The following is a 25896-nucleotide window of genomic DNA, read 5'->3' as shown; positions in this document are numbered from 1 at the left end:
GAGCAACGAGCAAAATTTCCGGTGGATGCAGAACCAAGTGACAGGGCAAGCAGCACAGACAAAACAACTTGCGCAATGGCGACATTTGTCATTTGGGCCTTCATGTACATGGAACTTAGGTTCTACGGAGAGAAGAGAGTCGAAATTGAGAAGCTCGGTGATATGAACACAGCTGATATGAATTTCACAATGATAGGAATCCGTGAAATTCCCTGGCCGGAATGCATTGTGCACAATGTGCAGAACCGCGAATGTTCCGCTCTGTCTTATGGAAAACCTGTTTCCCCACCTGCGTCGACCATCATCATCGTGCGTCATAACAGCACCGGCTGGGCGAGGAAGGAAGTTCTCCCTCGTGGGATAAGCAGACGCAGCAACGGGAGCACCACCTCGAAGGCTATGTGGAGCTCCGCAGAGCCACCGAGGCTCTCTTCAGGATCCGGCCAGCGTCACGAGTGGCTGCAGTCACACGCTCTCGTCATCTTCCACGGCAGGCGCACGGAGATCCGTCGTGACTTGCCGCTGGACTTCTGGTTCCAGGCAGCAGAGCGAGCGCAGCAGATGCGCGCTCTCCTCACCTCCCCCAGCAAATGCTCGGGGATGGCTTTTCGCCAAAGAATGCGGCGTGTACGAACATTCGCCGCCGATACCTCCGAAGTAGCGCCCCTGCCCCACTCGATAAGTCGGAATCCCTTCTTACATTAGCCTTCTATTTTCGAGGAACGCCCCGTTGATGTTGTGCAGCTAGCCGGACCGCTCTATGTATTCATTGCAAGTGTAATAAATAGCATATGAGTGTTCACGCTTCGTTGTCCCTCGCTTCGTCCCTCGAGCATGAACCCCTCTGCGGCTAGTGAGCGGGAACGCTGCATCCGCGGAGTGGAAGTGCTGGGCGGAAGACTGACCCCCCATATTTCCAGTCTCCTGCGCCACTTCAGATGATACAAATGATGAGCCATGACTACAATCTTAAGTATCAAGCACTGCCTGTATATCGTCAATGTCGCAATCACCAGTCACAGTGAACACACGGCGAGCAACAAGCTGCGGCCACACGACCATGGATAAGTTCATCATCATCGTCATCAGCAGCCTGACTACACCCACTGCAGGGCAAAGGCCTCCCCCATGTCTCTCTCCACTTAACCCTGTCCTTTGGCAGTTGCAGCCACCATATCCCCGCAAACTTCTTAATCTCATCTGCCCACCTAACTTTCTGCTGCCCCCTGCTACGCTTGCCTTCTCTTGGAAGCCATTCTGCAATAAAAAGATCTGCATGAATACATTTTCTATGCTTCTGCATAAGAATTTTATCACGACCCCGTGAGATTCATATCACTGAGATTCTCCTGTAATAAAATACAACATTCATTGCTACAAGGCAGCGCACAGAGACGATGAACAAGAAAAGACACACAACAAAGCAAGGCTATCAACCGAATAAAATTTAGCTGATAGTTAGGTTGCTGTGTGTGTGTGCTATAGAGGAGAGTACAGGGTCTGATAGGCTCATTATGCCAATCAGACCCTGTGCCTTCTTGTTCGTCATCTCTGTGCGCTGCCTCGTAGCAATGAATCTGTACCAACTAGCCCAAGTAGCCGTTCTAACACAAAATACAACATGATGGGAATTAGCACAGCATTAGAGCTTTGTACACTTTTTTCTTTATTTCATTGATTTACTGATATGCTGTCAACAGACTCCAAGCAGGAGACTACAAAAGAGTAGCGAAATTAGGAAGGTAAGCAAACACACCATTATTATGTCATTACAATTTTTTTTTCACCACCCTGGCACTGAGGGATAAATAAATACTCACGTGAACTTATAAACACTCCATCTATGATGAACGCTTGCTTAGCATGAACCAATATACTGCAGCAGTGCCCTAGTGATTTGAGCATCCATCTCGAATGCAGGAGGTGCAGGGTTCAATCCCCACCGGGTACCCACCGGTGACACAGTGGGCACCAGCTCTCTTCCCCTGGCCTGGTGCTCGGCTCATTTAGGGTGAAATGCTTGGGAAATGGGTCTCTGACCCCCACCTTCAGAGGACGAAAGACACCCTGTGCCACAGCGCTCTGTGGCCACAGACACCCTTGCGACATAAAAGTTCACAACCGTCATCAGCAGTATGAACCAATACTACCCGATCATCACGATGCACATCGGGGTTGAGCCACCAAATCTCTCAGATTGAACATTTGAGTGAACATGCCAGCACTTGGGTGCCCTTGAGAGTAGAAGGATTACTTTTCGGAATCAGCGGGACCCGAAAAACGGTCCGAATAACCGAACAGTCCGAAAAATCCATAAACTTAAAAAAATAAACTTTTCTGCAAAAAACCGGCTTTCAAAATCACGAAAATCGCCACTCCCTAAGTTCCGCCTACAAGCGATCATATTAGACGCTATTTGAGTCGTAGCCACGCTTTCTTCATGTCCACACCTAATCACATCATGATACCAGATAGTGCGAGGCGGCCACAGTCATGCCGCAAATGAATGCACTCGCTGCGCGAAGCAAGAACTGTCAGTTTGCATGGGGCAATGACGTTCGCAAAGACCGAGAGGTCACCCATGGGTAACCCACAGGAAGACGCGAGCGGAAGCAAACCCCTCAAAATGCAGTCCCCCCTCCCCCTCTCTACCGCACTTGCTGCCCCACACCGCAGGGTCATCGTCCAAGCCGCGATGGATGCTGCAGCTGTCCCGCTGTACCGTTTTCAATGAGATCGCGCGCCCTTTGTAGACCATCTGAATGGCAATGGAGAGCATCTCATTATCTCGAATCGCAATGATGGAGAACAAATAGCCAAGCCTATCCAAGCCAGTCCGATCGCACCTGCCAAGCAGATTCAATTTAAATCCAAGATGGCACCTTTCACGGTGGCGGCAAACGGGTTGGTAGTGACAGCGATGCCCTCTCGCGTGTATATTAGGCCGAAATAACGAGCTTTCGGTTGAAAAATGATCACCACAATATTGTTGGCGTCTATTTTAGTCCGATAATTCGAACTTTTAGACTCCGCAAAGTCCGAAACATCGGTCGTGAAAATGTACACATTCCTAAGAGGTGCGCGACGGATCCTCAGCGAAGTCCGACACATCTGTGCTAGTCCGAATTATTGGAGTCAGAAAAATCGGTCAGCTACTGTATGGGGTTTAATGTCCCAAAGCAACTTAGGCTGTGAGGGACCCCGTAGTGAAAGTCTCCGGAAATTTCGACCTACCTGGGGTTCTTTAACGTGCACTGACATCACGCCGTACATGCGCCTCTAGAATTTCGCCTCCATCAAAACTCAATCGCCGTGGCCGGGATCGAGCCCATGTCTTTTGGGGCAGCAGCGTAGCGCCATCACCACTGAGCCACAGTGGCGACGAATTATAACGGCTCCCCTCAGTTCAAGAGCAGCATCATTCAGTTTTCAGTCACCTTTGAGTTTGAATTACCAAGTGTGAACCACACCAGCGGTGTTTTGCTGCTGTCACGACTGGAGCTCGTAATGCCACTTTAGAATGCTGCCGTGGTGGCTCAGTGGTTACGGCACTCGGCTGCTGGCCCGAAAGACGTGGGTTCGATCCCGGCTGCAACGGTCGAATTTCGACGGAGACGAAATTCTAGAGGCCCGTGTGCTGTGCGATGTCAGTGCATGTTAAGGAACCCCAGGTGGTCGAAATTATTCCGGAGCCGTTCACTACGGCGTCTCTCATAGCCTGAGTCGCTTTGGGACGTTAAACCCTACAAACCAAACCTAATGCCACTGTAGATGCAGTCGAGGGTTTGATGGCATACCGTCTGGTCAGGAACCATGGCTTGATGAGATGCACTGGTCACTGACCAATGCATCTCATCAAGCCACTGAAGGTGTATTGAGAAGCAGCCCACCTGCAGGTGCCTGCTGGGGAGACAGGGGTGCCTGTTCCAGCTGAGACTGGGCCAGGGAGCAGTTCCAGAGGCCCCGCACCACTCGCGACACATCCACGGTGCGCAGGCTCCCACCGCTCTGGGCGCTGCCAGGGGGGCTCGTGGTGCCACTCTCCGCCGCCGGCAGGACGCCACTCGGGGTCTCTTCACCCAGCTGCACATCATCGGCTGCAAGGCAAGACGACTCACCAGTCAGTTTCAGTGGTACGCACGTCAGGAGTGGCGAAGGTGTTTGCCACAGCCCACCCAGTTGAGGGCGCCCAGTATCTGGCACTACACTCCATTTCACACATAGCAGGAAACGCTGCTAAAGTTAGGGCACCTGTTCGCACCGGCTGAGTCCACCGTGCAATCAAAGCGAACTCAAGCATATTTCGTAGCGACAAATCTCAAGTGCCATGACTGGCCCATCCTGGACTCCGTCTTGCCTCTTGCCACACTTTCGTCCTGCGACTCATCGAGATTTCGAGACTCTAAAAGTACACGCAGCAGTATGATACACGGTTGGTAGGGCGAACTGCTCCTATTCAATCCGCGCCCAAAAAGTAGTTCACACACTGAAAATTATGGTCAGAGAGCCCAAACACTGAGCACCTGACAGCTTCAACAGTGATTTTCAATGCTACCGCATGTTTTATACCGCTCTTTGTATTCGTCCAAACAATGACCGGAGTTTCGAGAAGAACGAATGATATGTGGCGGAGTAGTATGGTTTCCCGGACGCACTACTTCAGCAACCTCTGCAGCGTTGCCTGCTATGTATGAAACGGAGTATAGTGAGAATTACCACAGGAGGGCGCAAGTGTAGGACTGCGTACAAGGTGTTGGGTGCCAAGGCATGGTGCACAATGTGTCGCACTCGTGAGGCGTTCAATATACTGAGTCAGACTGCATAAAGCTATATGCAACGGATGCTTGACCAGAGGTACTTGGCTAGATCAATCAATTGGGTCTGAGATGGCACAAACACGACACACTACGCCAAGGAGACAGCAGAAGTAGGCAACCGCAGGCACGCTTCTCGTGCAAACATTACCACCTTGCTACCGCAACAGCAGCTCTGGCACTGTTCAGTTGCAAGTTTGGGAATCTATGACACGACATTTGTCGAATCTACAGCTATTATTTTCCAACTGTACCAATTTTTTCCTTCAAAAAATCAGCATTTTGGCCATCACATTAAATTCAGATCATCGTGTGGGGTGAATTTATGCAGGAATACACAATTCCATGGCATGGAAATTTTGGACACACGGCTGTCTTAGTATGTCGATATCTCAACATCTAGAACAAATAGAGATGTCATATTGTTTGGTAAGGGAAGCTGAAGGCAAAATGTGTGCAATAATTGAAGCAGATTTGTTCAATCACACTTCAAAAATTTACAACTTCACAAAGTGCATTACATTCACACCTTGAACATTGATATTCCAAGTGTTGTGAAATTACTAATGAGGGTAGAAGAATGGTTTTGATCATTGCGCTCTTTACTTACCATACTATGCAGCTATGGATTAGAAATGATTTTTTATTGAGCAGTTTTTTTTTGCACCGAGGTACTAATGAGTGGCTAATCAAAATTCATTAACTGACTAATTTATCAGAAAGGTAACTTCATTGTTGAAATCAGCATAAAAAACTGAGCAAGGTGGTGCAGTTTCATTAAGATTGGACTAAAAATAAGAAAAATAGGTCTAAGACCAGTGTCCCTCCTTAAGACCACATTGTTCTTCCACCACGCCGAAACTGCGCAGTCGACACTGGCTTTTTGGCGTTTGTGCGATTGGGTTCCTACAAGGGTTCAACTTTTTTTTGAGGGTGCGCGGCAACTTAAAAGTCAACCTGCAAGTAATTCAGGCATTTCTTCTGGTCGCTTGAACCCCGAATTAATGAGGCTTAGCGAGCCATCATGTCATTTTTAGTTGACATCATTTGTCATTTTATGGATTTCATTTTGTGCAATCACATTACAGGTTGCATACTGTTATGCTGTCTAATCAAGCAGAAAGCATTTCTGTGCACATCCTGTTTCTTTATGCGGTGCTGAGTAAGTTTGGGTTTTGTTTATTTCAGCTGCAAAGAACATGCACAGTTTTGAAAAATGTAAGTTGGCACACAGGATTCGCCAACATACCATTGCCCGAAATAATTTTTTCAGGGTGAACATATCTTTGATTCAATATTCGAAGCCATTTTTCTTCATATTCGTATTAGATTCATATTAAAAAAATTTCAATAATGCACCCTCCTAATTTGAACTACTCAATACGATTTGGTCTGCAGCCAATTTTACCACCAAAATTTAAAGTTCACAGACAACATAATACAGTAAAAGCTTGTTAATTCGAACTTCAAAGGACAGAAAATATGTTTGAATAATCCGCTAATTTGAATTTCCGAATAACCCCGCTTGCGTCACTGTAAATTTATTTGGCCAAGGACTGCACAGTGGCTGCCCAATATGGACATGACAGCAGCGCGGCAAATGACTCTTTCATGTTTCCATAAATGTTTTACTGCACGAACACTGCTGGGAGCACAAGAAAAGAAGAACTGTTCCCAATCACAAGGGCCTCCTGCATCCATCACGGTGCGACTGCTATCACGTCACATCCATCATAAGCGGCACCACTGTGCGAGGAGGCTTCACTGCACAAACAAGGTACCGTAAAAACCGGAATATAGGTCAAACTTTTTTTTCCAGAAAACCATGCCGAAAAGTCGACCCCCGTCTTATATACCGGTCACTGGCAGAAAAACTACGGAAGTCTTGCAACAATGGGTGGCTGAAATCAACTGCCTCCATCACCATCGCCATCAGCAGCAGCGCGATGTGGCATCCTTGTGGCATCGCTCATTTGCGTTTCCGTTATTTTTGATTAAAGGCTGCTTTTTCACTTTTGTTTCAAAATGAGCGGAAGCTGATGGCATAAGCAACGCGCTAGACGGCACAGAGGATGGTGCTCTGTGGGACGTGGGCAGCGAGAAGCAACCGTCATCCGACTCGAGTTCGGGCGATTCTGATGACTCGGAGTAACGCTTGCGCACTTCGTTCCCTTCTCTGTACTCTACACCCGGCCAATTCTTTAACAGTACTATCGCACGACCATCGACCCGCGTGTTTGTGAGCACCTTACCACGGCATGGAGCGGCAAAAGAAGCGAGAGTAAGCGCATGTGTACACATGTGAATATCTCTCTTGCTTCGCCGCTCAGCGCCGTTAACAAGGCGCTGACAAGCAAGCGGGTCGATCGTTGCGCGATACTGTTAAAGAATTGGCCGGGTGTACTACATACGAGCAGCATCTAAATGAAAATAAATACTGTCACCATTGTGCAGCCGGTTGAGTCGCATTCGTTTCAATGTAAGGGTGTCTTTTCGTTTGCCACTGAAAAAGATTTTTTTAATTTTTAGACTTGGTTAGTTTGGGGGGGTCGACCTGTATTACGGTCCAACCTATATTCCGGCTTTTACGGTATGTGACAAGCCCAGAGTTTACAGCTTAACACAGCTTAAAAGCAGAAACGCTAGAAAGTCAGCCGTCGCCGCAGCTTCCCTGCATTATTTACGTAAAAAGGGGCGAAGTACCATCAAAGTGACGAGGAACAGATTTTGGTTACCTTTATCATCGCTGTCGACGGACCAGATGCATAATGAAATTCCTTTCGCGCTTAAGATAGTGCAAGCATGGATTGAATTCTGCGAGCAATAGAAAAGAATATGTTCAGATCTGTTCAAGAGACGGCAATCGTAGCAGGGGGCAGCAGAAAGTTAGGTGGGCGAATGAGATTAAGAAATTTGCAGGGATATACGGTGGCCGCAACTGGCGAAGGACAGGGTTAATTGGGGAGACATGGGAGAGGCCTTTGCCCTGCAGTGGGCGTAGTCAGGCTGATGATGATGGTGATGAAGTGAAACTGTCAGTAAATGTGTTTGTACCTCATGCAGCAGTCACACTTTTCAAAATTACTTGGTTTGGATCGTACGTTTCCCCGGATAGTACGTTCTTTTCCCCCCAATTTTTTTTTTTAAACATACCAATGAGGTTTTACTGTATTCCACTGCTGCTTGGGCCAAGCACTGTCCTGCAGTATTTTGAAATGAATTAGTGAATCTGCGCAAATTGAGTGAAAGGCAATGCAGGAGCGAGTTTTCCCACTTTGACTGCGCCAAGCCTCTCCTTGCAAGGCACTCACCGGCATCGTGGCCAGCCACCATGGACTCCTCAGCGGCAATGATGGTCCTCTCCAGGTTCTCAATGCGGTCAGCTACCCGGGAGTAGTCTCGGGTGCCACTCCTGCAGAGGCAGGTTCACATCGGTCCCTCCACAATCAAGTGGAACCACAGGTGAACTCTGCTAAAACGAAATTACCTCCACAAGCAATGCCTCGTTGATACATTCCCGGTTCATACGCTCAAAACTGCTTGTATTAAATACATCTCATAGAGGTACACTATTTTTCCCCCCGTTAATATGTTCACGGGTAGCACAATTTCTGGGCTACTACTACGTTTAAAATTCCTACAAATACTAGTCATAAATATGTTCAGTGACCAGCCGCACATGTGTAAACACACAAGCGGATCAAATATGGGGCTCGCGATACAAGTTAAAATGCAGCGGCAGCCTCATGCCAAAGTGGCTCCTCTGCAGTACTTTTATGCACGGAGGTGAATCATCAAAAAAAAGAAAAACGCTTTAATTTACGAGCAGTCCATTTTTATTAGGATGCAACAAGAACAGAACAAGCACACTGCCTTCTTCGCCGAGCCTAAACGCTAGGAGCAAAGCAACGGAGAACTACAACTGGAACTACACTACAGATCAATCCTGCTACACTGAAACTACTACCACAACCAAGTATTCACGTTCCCAATCAGCAAACCCCATAAAGCAATGCAATTATTTCAAGCAATTTTCAGAGCAATGTTCCGCTTCAATGAAGCTTTTGCAAGCTAGTAGCAGTCTTATACCCCTGTCAAGCGGGCAAGTTCAGTGCACTTACGGGGAGTGCGCTTCGGCATCCCGAGTGACACTTTGGGCTACGCGGTGCTAAACGGGAAAGCAAAGTGCACTCATAGTAAAAAAAAAATGGCGACAGAAAATGAGCAGAATTTCTGAACAGGACGATGGAAAAGAAAAAAAGACTCATAATATTTGATTGGTTAACGTGATAGCGCAAATAAAACGAGGTTCAACAGTTTTTAGCGATGAAAAAAATGAAAATAGAAGAAAAGCAAAGACCAGCCAAGACTATCCAGAATTTTGACAACAAACAAGATAGCGGCGGGCAGCAATGTTGCATCTGATCAGGTTTACTTGTTTTGTTGCTTCGCTTGTAGCTATAACCAAGGAACTTTTTTTCTGAAAGCAGTAAGCACGTAAAATAAAGTTGTAAGTACTTTTTATGCACTATAAATTTTGTACATTGGAACCGCTGGCGTCGAGGCTACGCACTCAACCAGCAAAGTGTGGTCCGTGAACGCACTCTCAGCGGAGTGCACTCTTCTGCGAGTGACACTCCACTTGCATCGTTTAGATGTGGCGAAGTGTACTTACAGCGAAGTACACTCTCCTTAAGTGCACTTAACTTGCCTGCTTGACAGGGGTATTATTTGAATATTTTGCTTTCTTTTGCGCATCAAAATATGCAGTGTGGTTGGGTTTCACCAAGAACAGTGACTGAAACAGTTTTCACTTTCAATGCTGACACTGAAATTCCTTGTGGAGCAGGGGTTAAAGCACAGGCATGTGTGCATAGCAATGCAATCTCACACCCAACTGCCTCCAACGGTTTTGTCAACGGCTCAGACTCCGTGCTTGAGACCCACGGCCGTCGGCACGAGACAGTTCGTGGCTGGCCTGCTTTTCTTACTTCACTGGCAAAGGGACGAAAATCAGTTGCATGCTCATTTCAATGTGAAGTTAAGTGTGTCAGAGGTAACAGGTAACAACCCTAGACCTCTTATGCCAAAGCGCCTTCGCTGCAGCTCAATGAGGAACGCATTAGGCCTGAAGCCCCTAGATAAGATTTGCTAAGTACTGAAAACGTTTGCGGCACCACAGACACGCACTACTGGACGGCGCCCACCTTCTGTTACGGGAGCTGCTTCCATCTGCCACGTTTTTCCTGAGGCAGTCCAGCTCAAAGTCTCCTGGACATTTCATGCAAGCAAGCTCTCATATTTTAAGCTTTTTATGTAGTCCACCAAAACTGTGCGTATTGTCATCGACTTATAATTGTCCAGTTCATCTTAGAAGGCCGCCTGTGTGAAAATTTCAACTCGAATTTCCTCACAGCAAGCGATCAGGCATTATTGCCGAGGGAAGGAGTGGGGTGTTGTCTGCAAGTGAACGGCTATGAAAGAGGAGAAATGAAGTGGAATACAGTCAAACCCGGATATATCGAACCCGTATATTTCGAATTATTGGCTATATCGAACACACAGATTACCCCCTTGAAAATACAGTCGACGACCGAAAATTCGGACGCCTGATTTTTCGGACATGCTTGATTATTCGGACTTTTTCGCGGCACCGCGACATGGCCCATAGAGCCTATGTGTAAGAGTGCTTGAAATTTCGGACGCACCGCAACTGACCACTCGATTTTTTGGACCTCGTTCGCACTCGCCGCCAGCACCCAAGCCGCCATATAATGTGTACAGTGGAACCTCATTAATTCAGACTGCAGGAGATATCGAAAACTTGATCAAACAAAACGAAATTCAAGCTTAAAGGGAGCCTCTTGAGACGCTGAAATTCTGCGCGAGTCGGCACATTGCGCTCGCGTGTTCTCGAATTCGTACTGTCCTTGAATGTCTTCCGCCGCACGAACTTGAACCGTAGTCTGAGTTCACGGAACTCATCTGTGCCGAGTCTTTAGTCCCGAACACGGAACGCGAATACGCGCTACACGCACGCCGTGGCCGCCGCGATCGAAGCGCGCTTCGGGCGCGCCGCCGGATCTTATCGCGGCCGCGATCTGCTCCGGCGCTGCGCCGTTCGCGGAGGCCACGCGCGCGCACCGGAGCTTCCAAGTGCCGTCTATGGATGGCGCCGTGATCATTATCAACATTTTTCTCGGTCACGATTTTCCGCTGTTCACATCGGCATCAGTATCGTCAGCTCCAGCCTTTCGTGGCGTGTTAGCATGCGTGTTAGCGCGTTCGCCGTGATAGTGGCTTTCGCGTGCTGCCGCCGAGCTTCACAGTTTTGGCGCGATGGGCAAGCACCTTAAGCTACACGGCTGGGAGTTAGCTCTCGAACGCGGTCGGTAAGCGTGCGACGGGCGGGAAATTCGACGTGGCCGAGAAGTGCGTCCGATGATGGTGCAACCAAAAGAGAAACACAAGCTGCAAAAAGCGCGCTTTCCGAGTCAAGCCGTGCGAGTTTCCTGAACTGGAAGAAGAGCTGCTCCTCTATGTGATGGAATTTCGGAACAACGGCTACGCGTTGACAGCGGACATGCTGCGCGGCTTCTTTTGGCATGAGCGTGCAGCTCAGGAGTCTAAATACTTCGCGAGTGACGATTGAACGTAGAATAAATGTCGCTCATTCTCTGGTTGGTGTGTTTTTACTTAAAAATTTTTTTTTTTCGCATATCGCGTGTATGGGCCGCACCCCGAAAATTGGCCCTCGAATCTGGGAACAAAAAGTGCGGCCCTTATACCGTATTTACACGATTGTAAGTCGACCCATTTTTCAAAATTTGAAAATCCGAAGTGGGGGGGTCGACTTACAATCGAAACCAAAGCATAACACTATAAATAAAGGCGAGACAAACGAGACAAGCGTGGTTGCATTTTTTGCTGCGCGGCTCCGTCGCATCGTTCTTGCCTTGAGCAGCTATATGTCAACGCGCAGAACCGGCATCCCCGCCCCCGCGCGAGGCGGCCCGCTGATGGTGGCTGTCGATAAGCAGCAAACCAGCACCAACCCGCTCCCCACACGTGGCCGCAGATTGCTTATGCTGATAAGCGGCGGCGGCCCGATAACGCCTTCGCGGTCTACTCTTTTTTTTTTTTTTTTTACTTTCAACCGCGCACTCGGCGCCGAAGGGAGCGTCGGTAGTTGATGGAAGGGCTGCTGTTCCAATCATGGCGGCACCCCCCTCCGAACCGCAGCGGCACCAGGGAGTGTCGGTAGCCGACGGAAGAGCCGACGCCACTCGCGCGTAATTTCTCTCTGGCTCTGACGCATTCGACTACTGCCGGCCGCGCTTCACAAGTTTTTAATGTAGTGCTTCGTCATTCGTCATTTGTGCTCCAGGTCTGATAAGCGACCGGCGCTCATTCGCGGCTACATTCAAGATGTCTGTCATTCTTTATGCCGAAGAAACGAACTGCGCGCCGGGCCGCAAGTTCGACCTTCGCACTGAGTGATACAGGAGTGGCAGCTACAACGAGGCAAAATTTTCAGCTGTTCCTCGCGATGTCATGATGTGGCTTTTTGCGAAGTGCAGGATTTCACTGCATGACGATGTTAGAACGACGAGCTGTGGGACTGCAGCAGCGATGACGACATGACGACGGCAGCACTAGCGAGGACGATGGCGCAAGTGTGGACGAGTAGCCCAGTGACTAAGACATTGTTTTGGAATGTGCCCACGGGCACTCCCGCGTGCGGCAGCCGATAGCGGCTGGTGATCAGCGGAGGCCACATGATAGTACTGTCGCGTTCTAGTTCTACTAATAAAGGCCAAGTTTAAATGACCTCAAGTTTTTTTTTTTTTTACAATTGTGATTTGGGGGGTCGACTTACATTCGAGTCGACTTACAATCGTGTAAATACGGTACGCGTTTATACGGTATTTCGCGCGGCGAAATATAGTCATGAGGAGCTTTAGAATGTGTGCAATACAACTGGCCGCTTTCTCCGGCATAGTGGTAATAAGTTCGTGATTTTTTCGGTGAAATTTGATTTTCCGGACTGCCCGATTTTTCGGTCGTTTTCGCGGTCCCTAGAGAGTCCGAAAAATCGGTCGTCGACTGTACTATGTAAAAGTATAGGACAGTAGCGTTGTATATCGAATTCCGTTTTCGCCGGACATTGGATATATCGAACGCCACGCCGCGCCCCTGGAAGGTGCGCTTTCCCCAAAGATATCCCTGTCCGGTCCTCAGCCGCCTCAGCGGAAAACATTTCCGCAGTCAGTCAGCAGGCGCAGGGCCTTTTTTTTTGTTGTTGTTCCCCGTTTTTGCGCCCCACCGGCGCGAGCTTTCCCCCTCCTCCCGCACCGCCGGCGTGTGCTTGGTCAAGGTCATTGGAGCTCAGCGAAGAGTGCGCGGCATGGAGAAGCGCGGCGACATTTCCAAGCCACGCTTCCTGGGGAAAGGGAGAGAGAGAAAACGGTCGCTCGTGGGTCTGGGGAGAAGAGAGCTAAAAAAAAAAAAAACAAAGCCCAGAGCGTTGATCTTTCTCCCTCCTCTTTCGTTTCCCTCTGTCGTTCCTTCGCAGCCGCGTTGACTGCCGCTCGCGTAGGCTTCGCTCGGACCGCTCCATCTGCGCCTCGCGTGTTTTTCTTGTGTGTGCCTGTGTTTCAACGCGCGACGTGAATCAGGCCACAGTAGCCAACTGTTTTGGCAAGGCAGGCCTTGAAGTGGCCGGAGATGAATGCCCGGAAGATTTAGATGAAGATGAGTGCTTGGACGACGCCTTTCGCGACTTGTCCAATTTTCCCGGCGCCATTCCATCCGAAGTGACTGTTGATAACGCTAACAGCGAAGTTCAAGCGGTAGCCGACCTCGCTGATGAGGACATTGTGGCCGGAATAGCTGGCGTTCTAGACGCCGATTCCAGCGACGACGAGGGCAACTGTGTTGTCGAAGAAACGCGTCCGTGCACAGCCACTGAACTGGTGTCAGCGTTCAGCCTGATTCGGCGCTGTTGCGGCGAAATGAAAGGCACTGGGCTCTCGCACCTGGACAGTCTCGAGAAGATCGAGACCAGTGTTTTGAACTTCGTTTCCCAGAGGAAAAGGCAGCCCAAAACGAGTGACTTTTTTTCCGCGAAATAAAGCACTTTCACATTGCGTGCCCATACTATGTGATTCGCGGGTGTTCCTAACGGTAAGCCACGATTTGTTACGATCGGGAGAGTGCAGTTTAAGCCTGTATCTGTATATTGAATTTTCGCTATATCAAACTATTTTCCAATCCCCTTTGAATTCGATATATCCGGGTTCGACTGTATGTGCTCTGGTGCATTGCCCACCTCTCTGGTAAAGGACACAAGCACCTCACCATCCAGGCAACCAATATCCACGCAGTACAAGAACTCGATAGTCAAAAGATTGAGACAGCCTGCGCTGGTGTCTGCCCACTGGCCTCGGCTGGCCTCAGCCGCGTAACTCACCAGGAATGCTGGAAACAAAGTTTAGGGACTCTTTATGAAAAAGCCAGCCAGAAAGACGGGGACAAAGGAGAGACGAGGCACACACAATGACTGTAGTAACAACTGTGCTTTATTGAAAAACAGTCAGTCTCCCAGGAAACCTAACAGAGCATGCGCAGCTCAACGGTAAAAACAAACACAAAAGACCGCGATGCTCGCGAGATAGTCAGGCTGTAGTGTGAACAGGACAGGTAACCTATTTCCTTCTGCATCAGCCTGATAGACGCCGTGCTAATATAGTTATCTCCTTGATTACTTATGAGATATGCTTGGAGGATTTCTCGGTAGAGGCAAGGGTACTTTTCTCAGTAGAGGCAAGGGTAAGGTTGAGCGTGAAATCCTCGAAGCATTTCACATAAGTAATCAAGGAGATAGCACGGCGTCTATCACGCTGATGCAGAAGGAAATAGGTTACCTGTCCCATTGACTCTGCAGCCTGACTATCTCGCAAGCATCGCGGTCTTTTGTGCTGGTTTTTTGCGTTGCTGTTGAGCTGCGCATGCTCTGTTAGGTTTCCTGGGAGACTGCTTGTTTTTCAATGAAGCACAGTTGCTAGTCTCAGTCGCTGTGTGTGCCTAGTCTCTCCTTTGTCCCCATCTTTTTGGCTGGTTTTTTCATAAATATGTACCAACTAACCCAGATTCCAACTCTCCTTTATAGACTACTTAGCAGGGTGTGAATTGCATACCCTGTTAGTGTACCTGGATTATGTGTAGTGCTGGTGGCTTCGAGATCACCCTGGGATATTTTTCAACATGCGTATTGAGATGCGACAGCATCCACTATGTTCCCCTATGTGCTCCGCTAGATATTCATGCCATGTGTTGCATTGGGAAATGTGAAACTTGCGAGTTATTTTTTGCTTTCCTCTGTAAGAAACGACAACTGAGACTGACTCATATTTGCTGGTTTTTTGTTTATTTCTCACCCCAGTTATGCTAATATCAGGCAGTCAAAGGTTTGTTTACAATCTAGCTGGCGGGTGCTGCTCTCTGATATTTTTGTGCTTGTGTTCTGAACGTTTCTCGCAATGTGCATGTCTGCAAAAACAACATAGTGGCAATTACTAAAACGCTGTTCATGGTTAACTTAATGCTTCCGGTGAAAGAGGGCTGATAGTTACTATGCTGGTCCTGAAAAACACATCTACCTTCCTTCTAAAAGAACTACTTGTCATGCATTTAATTAGTTGCATAGTCATTAGTGTAAGCAACCTTTTTGAGCCAGAGTTTACCTTCTGGACCTTTAGAAACTCGGCAGGGCGTCGTTAATTCTATTAAGTAGTTGTGCGCCCTGTCGTTGTGTTGTGGTTCAAACAGAAGAGGTTTTTTTTTACGTGCCTTTTTCGTTGTGTGTTCTTTCGTACACATTTCTGTTCGCGCTGCAACTAAGCCTATTGGAAAACAAAAGGGGTGACTTGCATGAAATGCATCGCACGAGGGCGGAATGTCACACACTACACCCTCCTGGCATCGTTCACGAGTTTCCTGTTTCTTTGGGCAGCATTTTTGTAATAAGAACTGTTGACTTGTTTGCATAACCTAGCAAGCTCGTTATTCACGGTTTTGCTGCCGTGTGCCTCGTTGTGAGACGACGACCCTAACGGCCACCATCCTTATGTGTCCTCACTGCAAAAAAAGCTTATAATAAGCACCGGTCACTATTGAGGGCAGGTTTGTCAAACCATTATACTGTATTTACTCGCGTAATAGGCGCACTCGCATAATAGGCGCACCCCTAGTTAGGGCGCGAAAAATCAGATTTTTTTATTTCCGCGCATAATAGGCGCACCCCGAACTTGGCACTGTGATCAATACTGTATTTACACGATTGCAAGCCGACGTCTCGCCACCCCCCGCTTCCCAATCTTTATTTTAACAAAGTTTTTGCTGAACTGACTACTAGTCCCTACTAGTGCTGCTGCCGTCGCAGCTGCTGCGGACCCACAGCATGTACAACGACATCGCGTAGAACAGCCGCACACAGTTTTCAGGGATGCTCACTTTAAACGTCTGTTTGGAAACCTTCATCTCCAGCCGGAAACGTTCCCGACTTAGGCCCACGAAAACCTCGGCACTTGGAGTCGCGTACGAAAATTTAGGGACGCCGCAGTCGCAACTGCCGCACTTCTCGGCCACATCGTATTTTCCGACCTGCCGCACGCTTGCCGCGTTCGAGAGCAAACTCCCAGCCGTCTAGCTGTTAAGGTGCTTGGCCGTCGAGCTAAAACATCAACGCTCCGCGGCAAAGCCATAAACCACGATAACTATTGCGCTACAGCAAATCCGGGCACTTGAAAGCAACAACAAAACAAAAAAAACGAGCTGGAGATGCTGATGGCGATATAGATAGCGAAAGCTCGCGGCGGAGGAAAACGATGATGATGATGAGCTTGGCCTTGGGCGCCCTCCGTGGGTGGCGTCTGGAAGCTCCTGCGCGCGTGTGTGGCCTCCGCGACCAAGCGCCCGTTGCGCGCAGCCGGAGCCGATCGCGGAGGCCTCGGCGCGTGCATTCCGAAGGCTATTCCCGCGTGTGTCGTGGAAAGTTTCGGTGCGGCCCTTACACGGATCTTTTGTTTTTTTTAACATTTTCTTCGCGAAAACGGGGTGCGGCCCGTACATGAGTGCGTTTACGCGGTGTGTTCAATTTTGCGAGTAGAAAAATTTCCGGAAATTTTACCCCGCGTAATAGGCGCACCCCGAACTTTGAGCCGGATTTTCTGGAAAAGAAGTGCGCCTATTATGCGAGTAAATACGGTAATCGTATAACTTGATAGCATTCTTTTTTTTTATGTTCGTTGGTCCTACACCCCTTATGACTGGAAAGTTGTCATAAATTCCTTGTTGCGACTGGATGTCGGTCCTCTGCCAAGATGACAGCAACCTGAAGTCAAACTGCATTTGGTTCCGATATCTTCACCTTTGTTTTTGAAATGTGTTTTCAACACTTCCTTTTTATTGCTTTGCTTGCAATAAACCTCCAGCTGTTAGCAGAGCTTGTGTAGTCTCTTCCCTCATCCTGTTTTCTGTGCTTACTGTTAAGACATGTAGCCTGTGTGGCTACAAATGCCCACTACTTTGCCGCACGAGGCTACTTGCCATTCAGAAGCGTTTCGTGCAGCTACGACACTGAAAATAGCTTCAACAGCAGTGTACATGGGATACAGCGCGCCAGAAACTGCTGCGTGCACTTTCACCACCTGACCATTGCACCAAAACATCACATATACTGAGTGCAATAGCGGAATTTTTCCCTTCTTTTCTGTGCCTAGCTCATTTAGCAGAATTTTCACCTTCCATGACATCACTCTGCAAGGTCTCCCAGGGCACTGCTCATATGCATGAAGCCCCATCGCCCAAGCGCATTAGGAAAGAGCATGGCGGACAATGCGGGCCACGCAAGAAAGGAGGCTGGGCGAACAGGAACTTGTCGCTACTCAGCATATTTGTCCGAATCAAGGCCGAAAATTTTTTTTTTTGAAAACATGATATGAAAGTTTATAGGTGGGCTTAGATTAGAGGATTTTGTCGTTCAGTTAAACCTGGATGTAACGAACCAACATATAGCGAATTCCTCGATATAACAAAGTTTTCCAATTTCCCAATGCCAACCCCATTGAAGCGCGTGTAACTTGAGACCTCCATGTAACGAACGCCTAGCGGTGGTTGACCTCACTAGGCCAACTGTCTGTTACCGTATTTCCTCGCGTAATGATCGCACCCCTGAATTTTGTTGGTAAAATTCAATTTTTTTTATTCCCCGCGTAATGATAGCAACCCGAACTTGCTGCTGCAATTTGTCGACAATGTCGAGTCTAGCCAACGAGGATTGTACTTGCAATCTGTCTGACAGATGGCACGTGCAGATGACATCTTGCTCTCTCAGCATTGCAGTGGCGGCCGCCTGTTGGTTGACCTGCGGTCACACGGGCAGTCTAAACGCAGTTATGCTTAACAGCGGGTACCAAACTTAACTGCGGTTATCTCGAATCACGGTTCGCCGTTGTCGCAAGTCTCGCCCTGGGTTGCGGTGCAATGAAGTGACGTGGTGATCCGGCTAAACTTTCTTGTTCTCGTAAATAATAAGCCCTGGGTACAGGAATGTCAAAAATGAATCCTCCTTGAGGATCACTGACCTGTACCGAGTTGCTGGTCGGAGTAAAAACTGCAATACAAGCTAGTTTCACGTTCACAGCCGCGTAGCAGCTGCCGCCGTTGCAGCGCGGTTTACTCGATCTGCTTGCACGCCAGTTCCGCTGCTAAGGCGTAGCTGAAATCGATCGTATATATTTCTTTTAATATGAAACAATGAGGTTGTGAGTAAGGCAGCACCATAAGTAGACCATTCATTATAGCGTTGGTCAATTCAAAACTGCCGTCCACTGTGGCTTCGATACGAAACAAGTTAGGCCTAGCGACGACTAGGGAGTACAGAGCATCGTCGTCTGCCGCGCTCGCGGGCGGCACCATTGTGGTAAGTGCGCGGAATGTACGATGTGCAGCTGCTGAACGACAAAAATAAACAAAAATCGTAAAAATAAAGCGGACATTACGATACTCGTAAAAAAACGCTGAAAATTAGGCACTTTACAATAAAATTGTAAAATTTGGCAGGTATGTCTCCTGATAAGAAGTGGCCCGATAGCACTGTCACGTTCTACTCTTACAGGCGAAGCTTAAGAGTTCTCCAAATTTTTTTTTCCTGAAATGCGGTATGGGAGGGGGAGTTCGATGTAAAATCGTGTAAATACGATAGCCTAGCATGTGTCTGCTTTCGCACCTCCACTGTCAGTGTCTTTCTTTTTCGTACCAGTTAGTCAGACTGAATCCAGTACCCAACAAGCCCAGTTAAGAGCCCCTGTGGCAGGTTGTGTGGTGGGGATCCCCAGACAAGCAGAGCCCGCACACAGCCCCCCCACCTGGTGCTGGCGAGGAGTGCCCGCATCTCCTGCAGCTCCTTGTGCAGCCGCAGCACCTCGCCCTGGAGCCGCTCAATCTGGGAGGAGGAGGACTCCTGGCTGCCGCTGCCGCTGCCACCCGCTGGAAGAGCCTGCTCCTCTTCTTCCCGGCGCATCCTGGCCAGCTCCCGCTCACACCGCAAAGCCCGCAGGCGCTCCACCTCCGCCAGCTGCTCCAGCTCCAGCAGATCCGCTCGCTCCCGCTCCCGCTTCAGACGCTCCTCCGCTGAAACGAGGGGGTCACACGTTTTCAGCCCACTAACCAGCCCCAATGGAGTTAGGGCAATGTTTTTTTCTATACCATTGCGCTCACTGCATTTTAAAGGTCCACTGAAGAGGAATCTCAACTCGTATTTTTACCGCTGGAACTCCATGTACACGTTCCCAGCATTCTTAGAACTTCGACTTATTGCCGTGTGGCCAATTTCCCTTATTTAAATCCAATTAACGTCAGGCTCCCGCCTTTTTTTTTTTTTTATTCCCTGCAAACGGTGGGAGGAGTCAACCCACCTTTCAACCAGTCCTGTGCCAGCTAGCCATTGTGCCGTCGGCGGAGTGATACGTGGTGATCGGAAAGCAAAGAATCCACGCGCATTTTTATTTCAGTGGGCCTAATTTGCAGCTATGTACTCTCTGACTGGACCTATTTATTCACGGAAACCTACAAGAAACAAAATAAAAGCGAAAGCAAATTCGCCACGCGATTCCCTGAAAGGCACTCCATGCATTGGTCGACTCCTCCCACCATTTGTGGGGAATTAAAAAAAAAAAAGGCGGGAGCCGGAAGTTAATCCGATTTAATTAGGGAAATCAGCCGCACAGGGCAATAAATCAAAGTTTCTAAGAATGTTCGGAACATGTAGATCGAGTTCCCATGGCAAAAAGACGAGTTCAGATTCCTCTTCAGTGCATCTTTACTGCAACAGCATTTAGGTTGTCTCACAAAACATCTTCGACTTCTCTGTCACGAAATTCCGCCGACTGAGAGAGGCCCCGCAAGCTTGTGACATTATCGCAACATGCACACACAGTGGCAGACGAAACCTGAACCAACCTTGTGGAAAACCTGAGGACCCCCAAAATTTGGAAGTTGGCCCGCCCTGAAGAATTCCAAGGGGCCCTCAAAATTTTGAAAGTAGGGCCACCCTTGAAAGTGAATTAGTGGCTCAAATTAGTACAGTGTAGACCGCTCATAGCGTAGGTCACAGGGACTGCGAAAGTCTGCACTATAAGCGGTAGCGCACTATAACCAAAACATTATCCTTTCCAGGTCAAAATACTCGCTACATGGGGAGCTTCGCTTTCACAAACGTTTTTGTATTCACTGAACAAAAAGCAACCCACTAAGACCACTGCACACTTATACTAGTTTTTGCATACCGGCATGTAGTGCAAGCCTGAAAATTACCGCGACTGCCACCACGATACTGCATATGCACTGATCGGCGCATGCCCAGTTCTGCAAAAGTGGTCGCGATAGCCGCTGCAATCACGCCAACTACCACAGGTGCAAAGGCTGGTTGTTAGCCAGTTTGACCGCTCTGAATTGATAACAATGCGCTGAAATTATTGCAGACAAAGAACAAAGACACAACCACAACGAGCGTTTCTGCTTAGTACTCTTTTACGAAAAGAGCGAAGTGAGTGCAAGTGAAGGAAAGGGGGACATGGTGAGAGTCGCCCAGATGCATGGAAAGGAGGAAAGCACAAGAAGGGAAAAGAACAGCTACTTGTTATGTAATCTTGCACAAGACCGTGGAGGCTGAGGGAGGAAGCGAACGCGCACACACGGAGCTTGCACTTGTGTTGCGCCCTTTAACACGTGATGCGATGTGCTGTGCCGCGCAGAAAAGCGCACTTGCTGTTCCGTGCCGTCACCGAGCGGATTTCAAAACCGCACTCTAACCGGTATTTCGCTTTGCGCAACCGCATAATAAGCGGTATGACTTTCCATTGAGCTCTATCAGAGGCAGACCGGTGGCCGACAAAAACCACATTACATCCGGTCCCGCACTATAAGCGGTTACGTTATAAGTGGTCTCCACTGTGATCCCATTCAATCATCCAATAGAAGGTAATGGAACACTCTGGAAAGTGATGACTCAAGCATTCCATATATGGGCAATGGAACCAGTTCCAACTAAAGGTTTGGCAGGAAAATCACAAGAACAACATTAGACACTCATTGTAGACAACACAGCAGACAACCTAAATGCTGTCAAATTTTCTCCTTTGAGATTGTGATTAAAAGGGCTCCCCCCCCCACCCCAGCTTTTCTTTGTATTCTGCTGTAGCCGATCCCCTCTTCAATGCCTACTGGACCCGAGAGTGCCTTGGAATAAGTACTAAACAAATAGCTGTGCCCCTGCCCAGTGGCGGGAACTAGGTGCTGTCATGCTCCGTTCACGCACTGAGAGAGCAGGTGCAGCAACAAAGGAGGCTCCACTACTGTGGTGAGAAACGGGGACACAACACACCTAGCCGGCGTTGCCGTGCATGCATGACAGCCACCCGCAGCTCCTCAAACTGGAACTCGGTGGCCCCCCGGTAGACGCTGGCCTTGTCATACATGGGCCGCCGGGTGGGGTCGGGGGGCTCGTACAGCATCAGGGGCACCACCCAGGCGTCCAGCCGGCCACCCTCCTGGAGGGGGGGATCCCTGCGCACACTGGGCCACCACCACACCCATCAGTGCACCGAAGGGGGTGCACCACAACCGAACACGGCCAACGAGGCAGTCGAAGCAATGATTAGCCGCAAGAGGCTGCTCGGGTAGAGCAACCCCGGTTCCACAATGATGGCTGTATCCACCTGCCAGGGCAGTGGCACATCACTGAACCGCTGCACCAGGAGTGGTACAAGAACGCCCAGGGATCTATGAACTGCTAATGCTTTAAGTGGGGCTAGCTGGTAGTCGGTCTCACACATACTGACTAGCGAAATTCACACACACACACGACAAGAGAAGGCGACAGAACACGCTAACCACATTTCAATGACACAAGCATAAATACTGTGCTAAAGGCTTTCGCCTCACCGCACTTTAGGCCAACAAAGTGCCCCCCCCTCCCCCCTGAATTTTTGCATATATATTTAGACCTATATGAAACGAACCTCCATATAGCAAATTCCTCAATATTATATGTTTCTCAATTCCCCAACGATGTCCCCATTGAAACACGGCCATTTTAGACCTCCAGGTGGGCGGATGAGATTAAGAAGTTTGCGGGGATATTTGGTGGCCGCAACTGGCGAAAGACAGGGTTAATGGGAGAGACATGGGAGAGGCCTTTGCCCTGCAGTGGGCGTAGTCTGGCTGATGGTGAGGGTGATGAGGGTGCGGCCGAACTGTAAGCCGGTTGGCGACTGTATGATATACTATATCAAATTCCAAACAGATTCCATGCCATTTTTTGAATCTGCCGCCCTTCCTCAGTGGGCAAAGCGACACCATGCCCCACATTCGCTCTTGGCTACTGACTGAAGCCTAGGGCATGGAGCCACTTCAGCCAGTGGCGAGGGGGGGGGGGGGGGGGGGGGAATTAAAGAAATCAATTTGGGAGCAAACTGTTATACCACACCAACCCACCATCCAGGGGTGCAAAAATGATTGACGACAGACACGTCTGAGGGGCTCACCTGAGTGCTGTGCCAGAGCCTGGAACCAGCACCGGGGTGCTGTAAAGACATGTGCACAGAAAGGTTAGGGCTCACAGTAAAAACCGTGCACGAGCCAACAGCTGTCCGAGCACACCAAGGCACACACACAAGACTGCAGCAGGTCATTATAGCTCAGCACCTGCTCAGTTTTCTAGACTGCTGTCACAAGACTGCTGCCACAAGCATGCCCGCCCCCTGACTGTCATGAGCTGTGAACTGCAAACAGTTACAGTGGTGCTCCAGCCATTTCAAGTTCTGGAGCAATTTTTGGAGCAGAAAAATATCCATTCTGGAGCACATTTGTATCAGAACGATAACCCTGGAGCAACATGGGAACAGCATGAATGGAATAAAGGGGTCACAAAGAGTTTGTTCCTAACGAGATAAGGTTCAGCCATGCGTAGCTAGGAAAAAAACAATCACAAAAACAGAGAAAATATTTTATTAATGCTCACACTGCCTTGCACGCAAGTTCAACCAAGCGTGCTTGACTAAAAGTCCAGAGAACACGTTTACTAGAATCATTCTTTTTTCATGTTGGCTCTACAGTTAAACCTGGTCGTAACGAAATTTTTAAAAAGTCTGAGATTTTTCTTTACATCCAGGTTTCCGTTACATGTAGGTTTCGCGAAGTGAGTCAAAAGGACACTGCAGAACGGGAACCGAAATAAGAAATAAAAGTAGGTGCAATCACCTTGAAAACATTTACACAAAGCAGAGTTACTCGAAAGTCATAAACGTGGAGAAACTTTTTGCGATCACGCTGATAGTGTGACTGCAGCAGCAGCTGCCGCCACCTCCGCTGCGACCCGCGCAAGGCGGGGGCACCGCGACCGAGCTGGAGAGGAACGCATGCGGCCGTGCCGCTGCCGTAGACCAACCGCGGAGGTTCTTCCCCGCTGCTCCCTCGCTGTAGCCCCAGGAAACAGACTCCTCACCTTGCGTCGCCGGCTATCTCTGCCGTCCCCGCTCCTGACACGCCAAAGTTATCGGCACCGGAATCATGCGAGCAACTACGCGGCAGTGATGGCCGCGCACTGCTCGGGTCTTTGCTATGCCCTATCATCTTTCGCTGCTTTTGAGCATGAACAGTTGTAACGCCACGTGGTATAACGTTCCAAAAGAGAAAGAGCCGGAGATGCGCCAACTGCAGCGGCTCGATGCGATCGGCGTTCCTCTCATGTCAGTTTGTGCTTTATCGTCACGGAACTTTAGCGTGGTTCTAACAAATTTTGAGTGGCTCAGCACTAACAGATAAAGGGCGTAGCCAGTTCGTTACATCAAGGTCAACTCCCGCAACACCTTCACTGCATGAAGGTCTGAAATACACGCGCTTCAATGGGGCCGGCGATTGTCTTTATGACTAGGCTTCACCGGACGCTCCCTGCTCAGCTTTTTTCCCTACAGGAGCCGGCTTCAAAAAATGTGAAGTAACAGCCTCTCCCGAGTTCCTTCCTTCCTCCATATTAACTGGCTGCTAAATTCTACCACAAGGCAGCCCACCAACGCCCTTGGTTGCCAACTGCGAAAACGTTTTAGTAGGTTGTCGACCGAAATCCTGAATGGCTCTAAATATAGTTGCTTTCCTGCGACCGTGTCTTCTTTTTGGAGCAGCTAAGGCGCAATATTGATCAATTTGCCACTTTTGGAGCAGACTGGTGCAGCAAAATGCAAATGTATCAAAATGGAGCAAATGGAGCAGCTGGACCACCACTGCAGTTAGCACTGATGAACTTTAATTACTAAGGGTAACTTTGGCCAAGGAGTGCCACGGCATTAGGCACTTTCGTTTACACAAGGTAGACATCACAAGTTTGAATGTGGGAAGATATGAACACAATTTCCCCAGCAATAATTCGCTACCTTGCAGCAGGACAACCATGAACATACACAGAAATGGCCAGAGAATTCGTTTTTATCGTAAACAATAATCAAACATGAGTTGACACGGTAATGACCAAAGCTGCCACAGTTGCCGGTTCAGCCAATCATGTGTACAAATAAGTTTTGTGATTGATCCATGATGTCATCATTGGGCTGAAACCCAGTTTCAGTATTCTTGTTGGTTCTTGTAAAATATTTCTGCACGATATTTTGAAAAAAAAAAATTAAAAAAAGGAAGTTTTGTGTAGCAGAGTGAGAGAACTAAGGAATGTAATGCGATTATCAACTCAAAATGTTCGTAAAAACATTGCAGTTAACCTTTCACTCTGTAAGGTGCCTTGTAGAAAACTTTGTACATTGCAAGCTCACCTTTTGCTCTAAGTGTGCAGTGCCTGGCGCTGATTTCTTTGTTTCAGACGAATTAACTGTTCTTTAAATCGTAAAAAGGGTTTTTTTCACACCAACTAGCGCAAAAATACATATGTACCGTATATTGCCGATTATAAGTCGACTCCGATTATAAGTCGACCCCCGAACTCGCAGCCCCCTTTGGGCAAAAAAAAGTTAGACTACGAATTTAGGTCGATGCTACCACACCCTGCAGTCCTAGCTCGCCCAAAAAGTTTTTCAGAAAGTCATAAAAAAACATTTATTCATTCAAAAGACATCTCTGACTCGTCATCGCTTGTGAAGACACAACTGCGATCGTCATCTTATGAACCACTGCTGCCGCTGGTTTGTCGATAACAAGTTGCTTTCGTATTAAAACAAACCATTGGTGCATATCTCAATTAAATTCGAGTTTTTTTTTAAGCAGATCCACTTTCGCACCATGTTTGACAACTATTATGGAATTACAAGTGCACGGGGCATGATATTATCCGCGACTTGGTCGAAATTACTTTTGACCCCGCATATAGGCCGACTTTAAAGGGAGACTGAGGCGGTTTTCGAATCAGCTAATTTTTTAGGGTTTTGAAGTAGTGTCATTGCTGATCACGTCTGTGAAATTATTTTTTCGATTTTGGCCAAAACAGTGGCGCAATCACCAATTAAAAACGCGATGTTTA

General features: G+C 48.5%; 1 protein-coding gene across 4 annotated transcripts in view; it reads right to left on the bottom strand.

Moving 5' to 3' along the window:
• LOC149327504 (uncharacterized) overlaps positions 1-25896 on the bottom strand; it is a 114689-nt gene that overhangs the window by 62098 nt on the left and 26695 nt on the right. For all 4 annotated transcript variants that reach the window (XM_089565051.1, XM_089565052.1, XM_089565053.1 and 1 more), the window contains exons 8-12: positions 22922-22960; positions 21760-21950; positions 19244-19508; positions 8126-8226; positions 3891-4097 (exon numbers count right to left, since the gene is read on the bottom strand). In XM_089565051.1, coding sequence (XP_089421177.1) covers positions 3891-4097; positions 8126-8226; positions 19244-19508; positions 21760-21950; positions 22922-22960 — 803 coding nt within the window. The remainder of the gene's footprint in view (positions 1-3890; positions 4098-8125; positions 8227-19243; positions 19509-21759; positions 21951-22921; positions 22961-25896) is intronic.

This window comes from Amblyomma mixtum, chromosome 10 (assembly GCF_055824585.1).
Source record: "Amblyomma mixtum isolate Tamu chromosome 10, ASM5582458v1, whole genome shotgun sequence".
Lineage (NCBI taxonomy): Eukaryota > Metazoa > Arthropoda > Arachnida > Ixodida > Ixodidae > Amblyomma > Amblyomma mixtum.
This window is presented reverse-complemented; position numbering and strand designations above follow the sequence as displayed.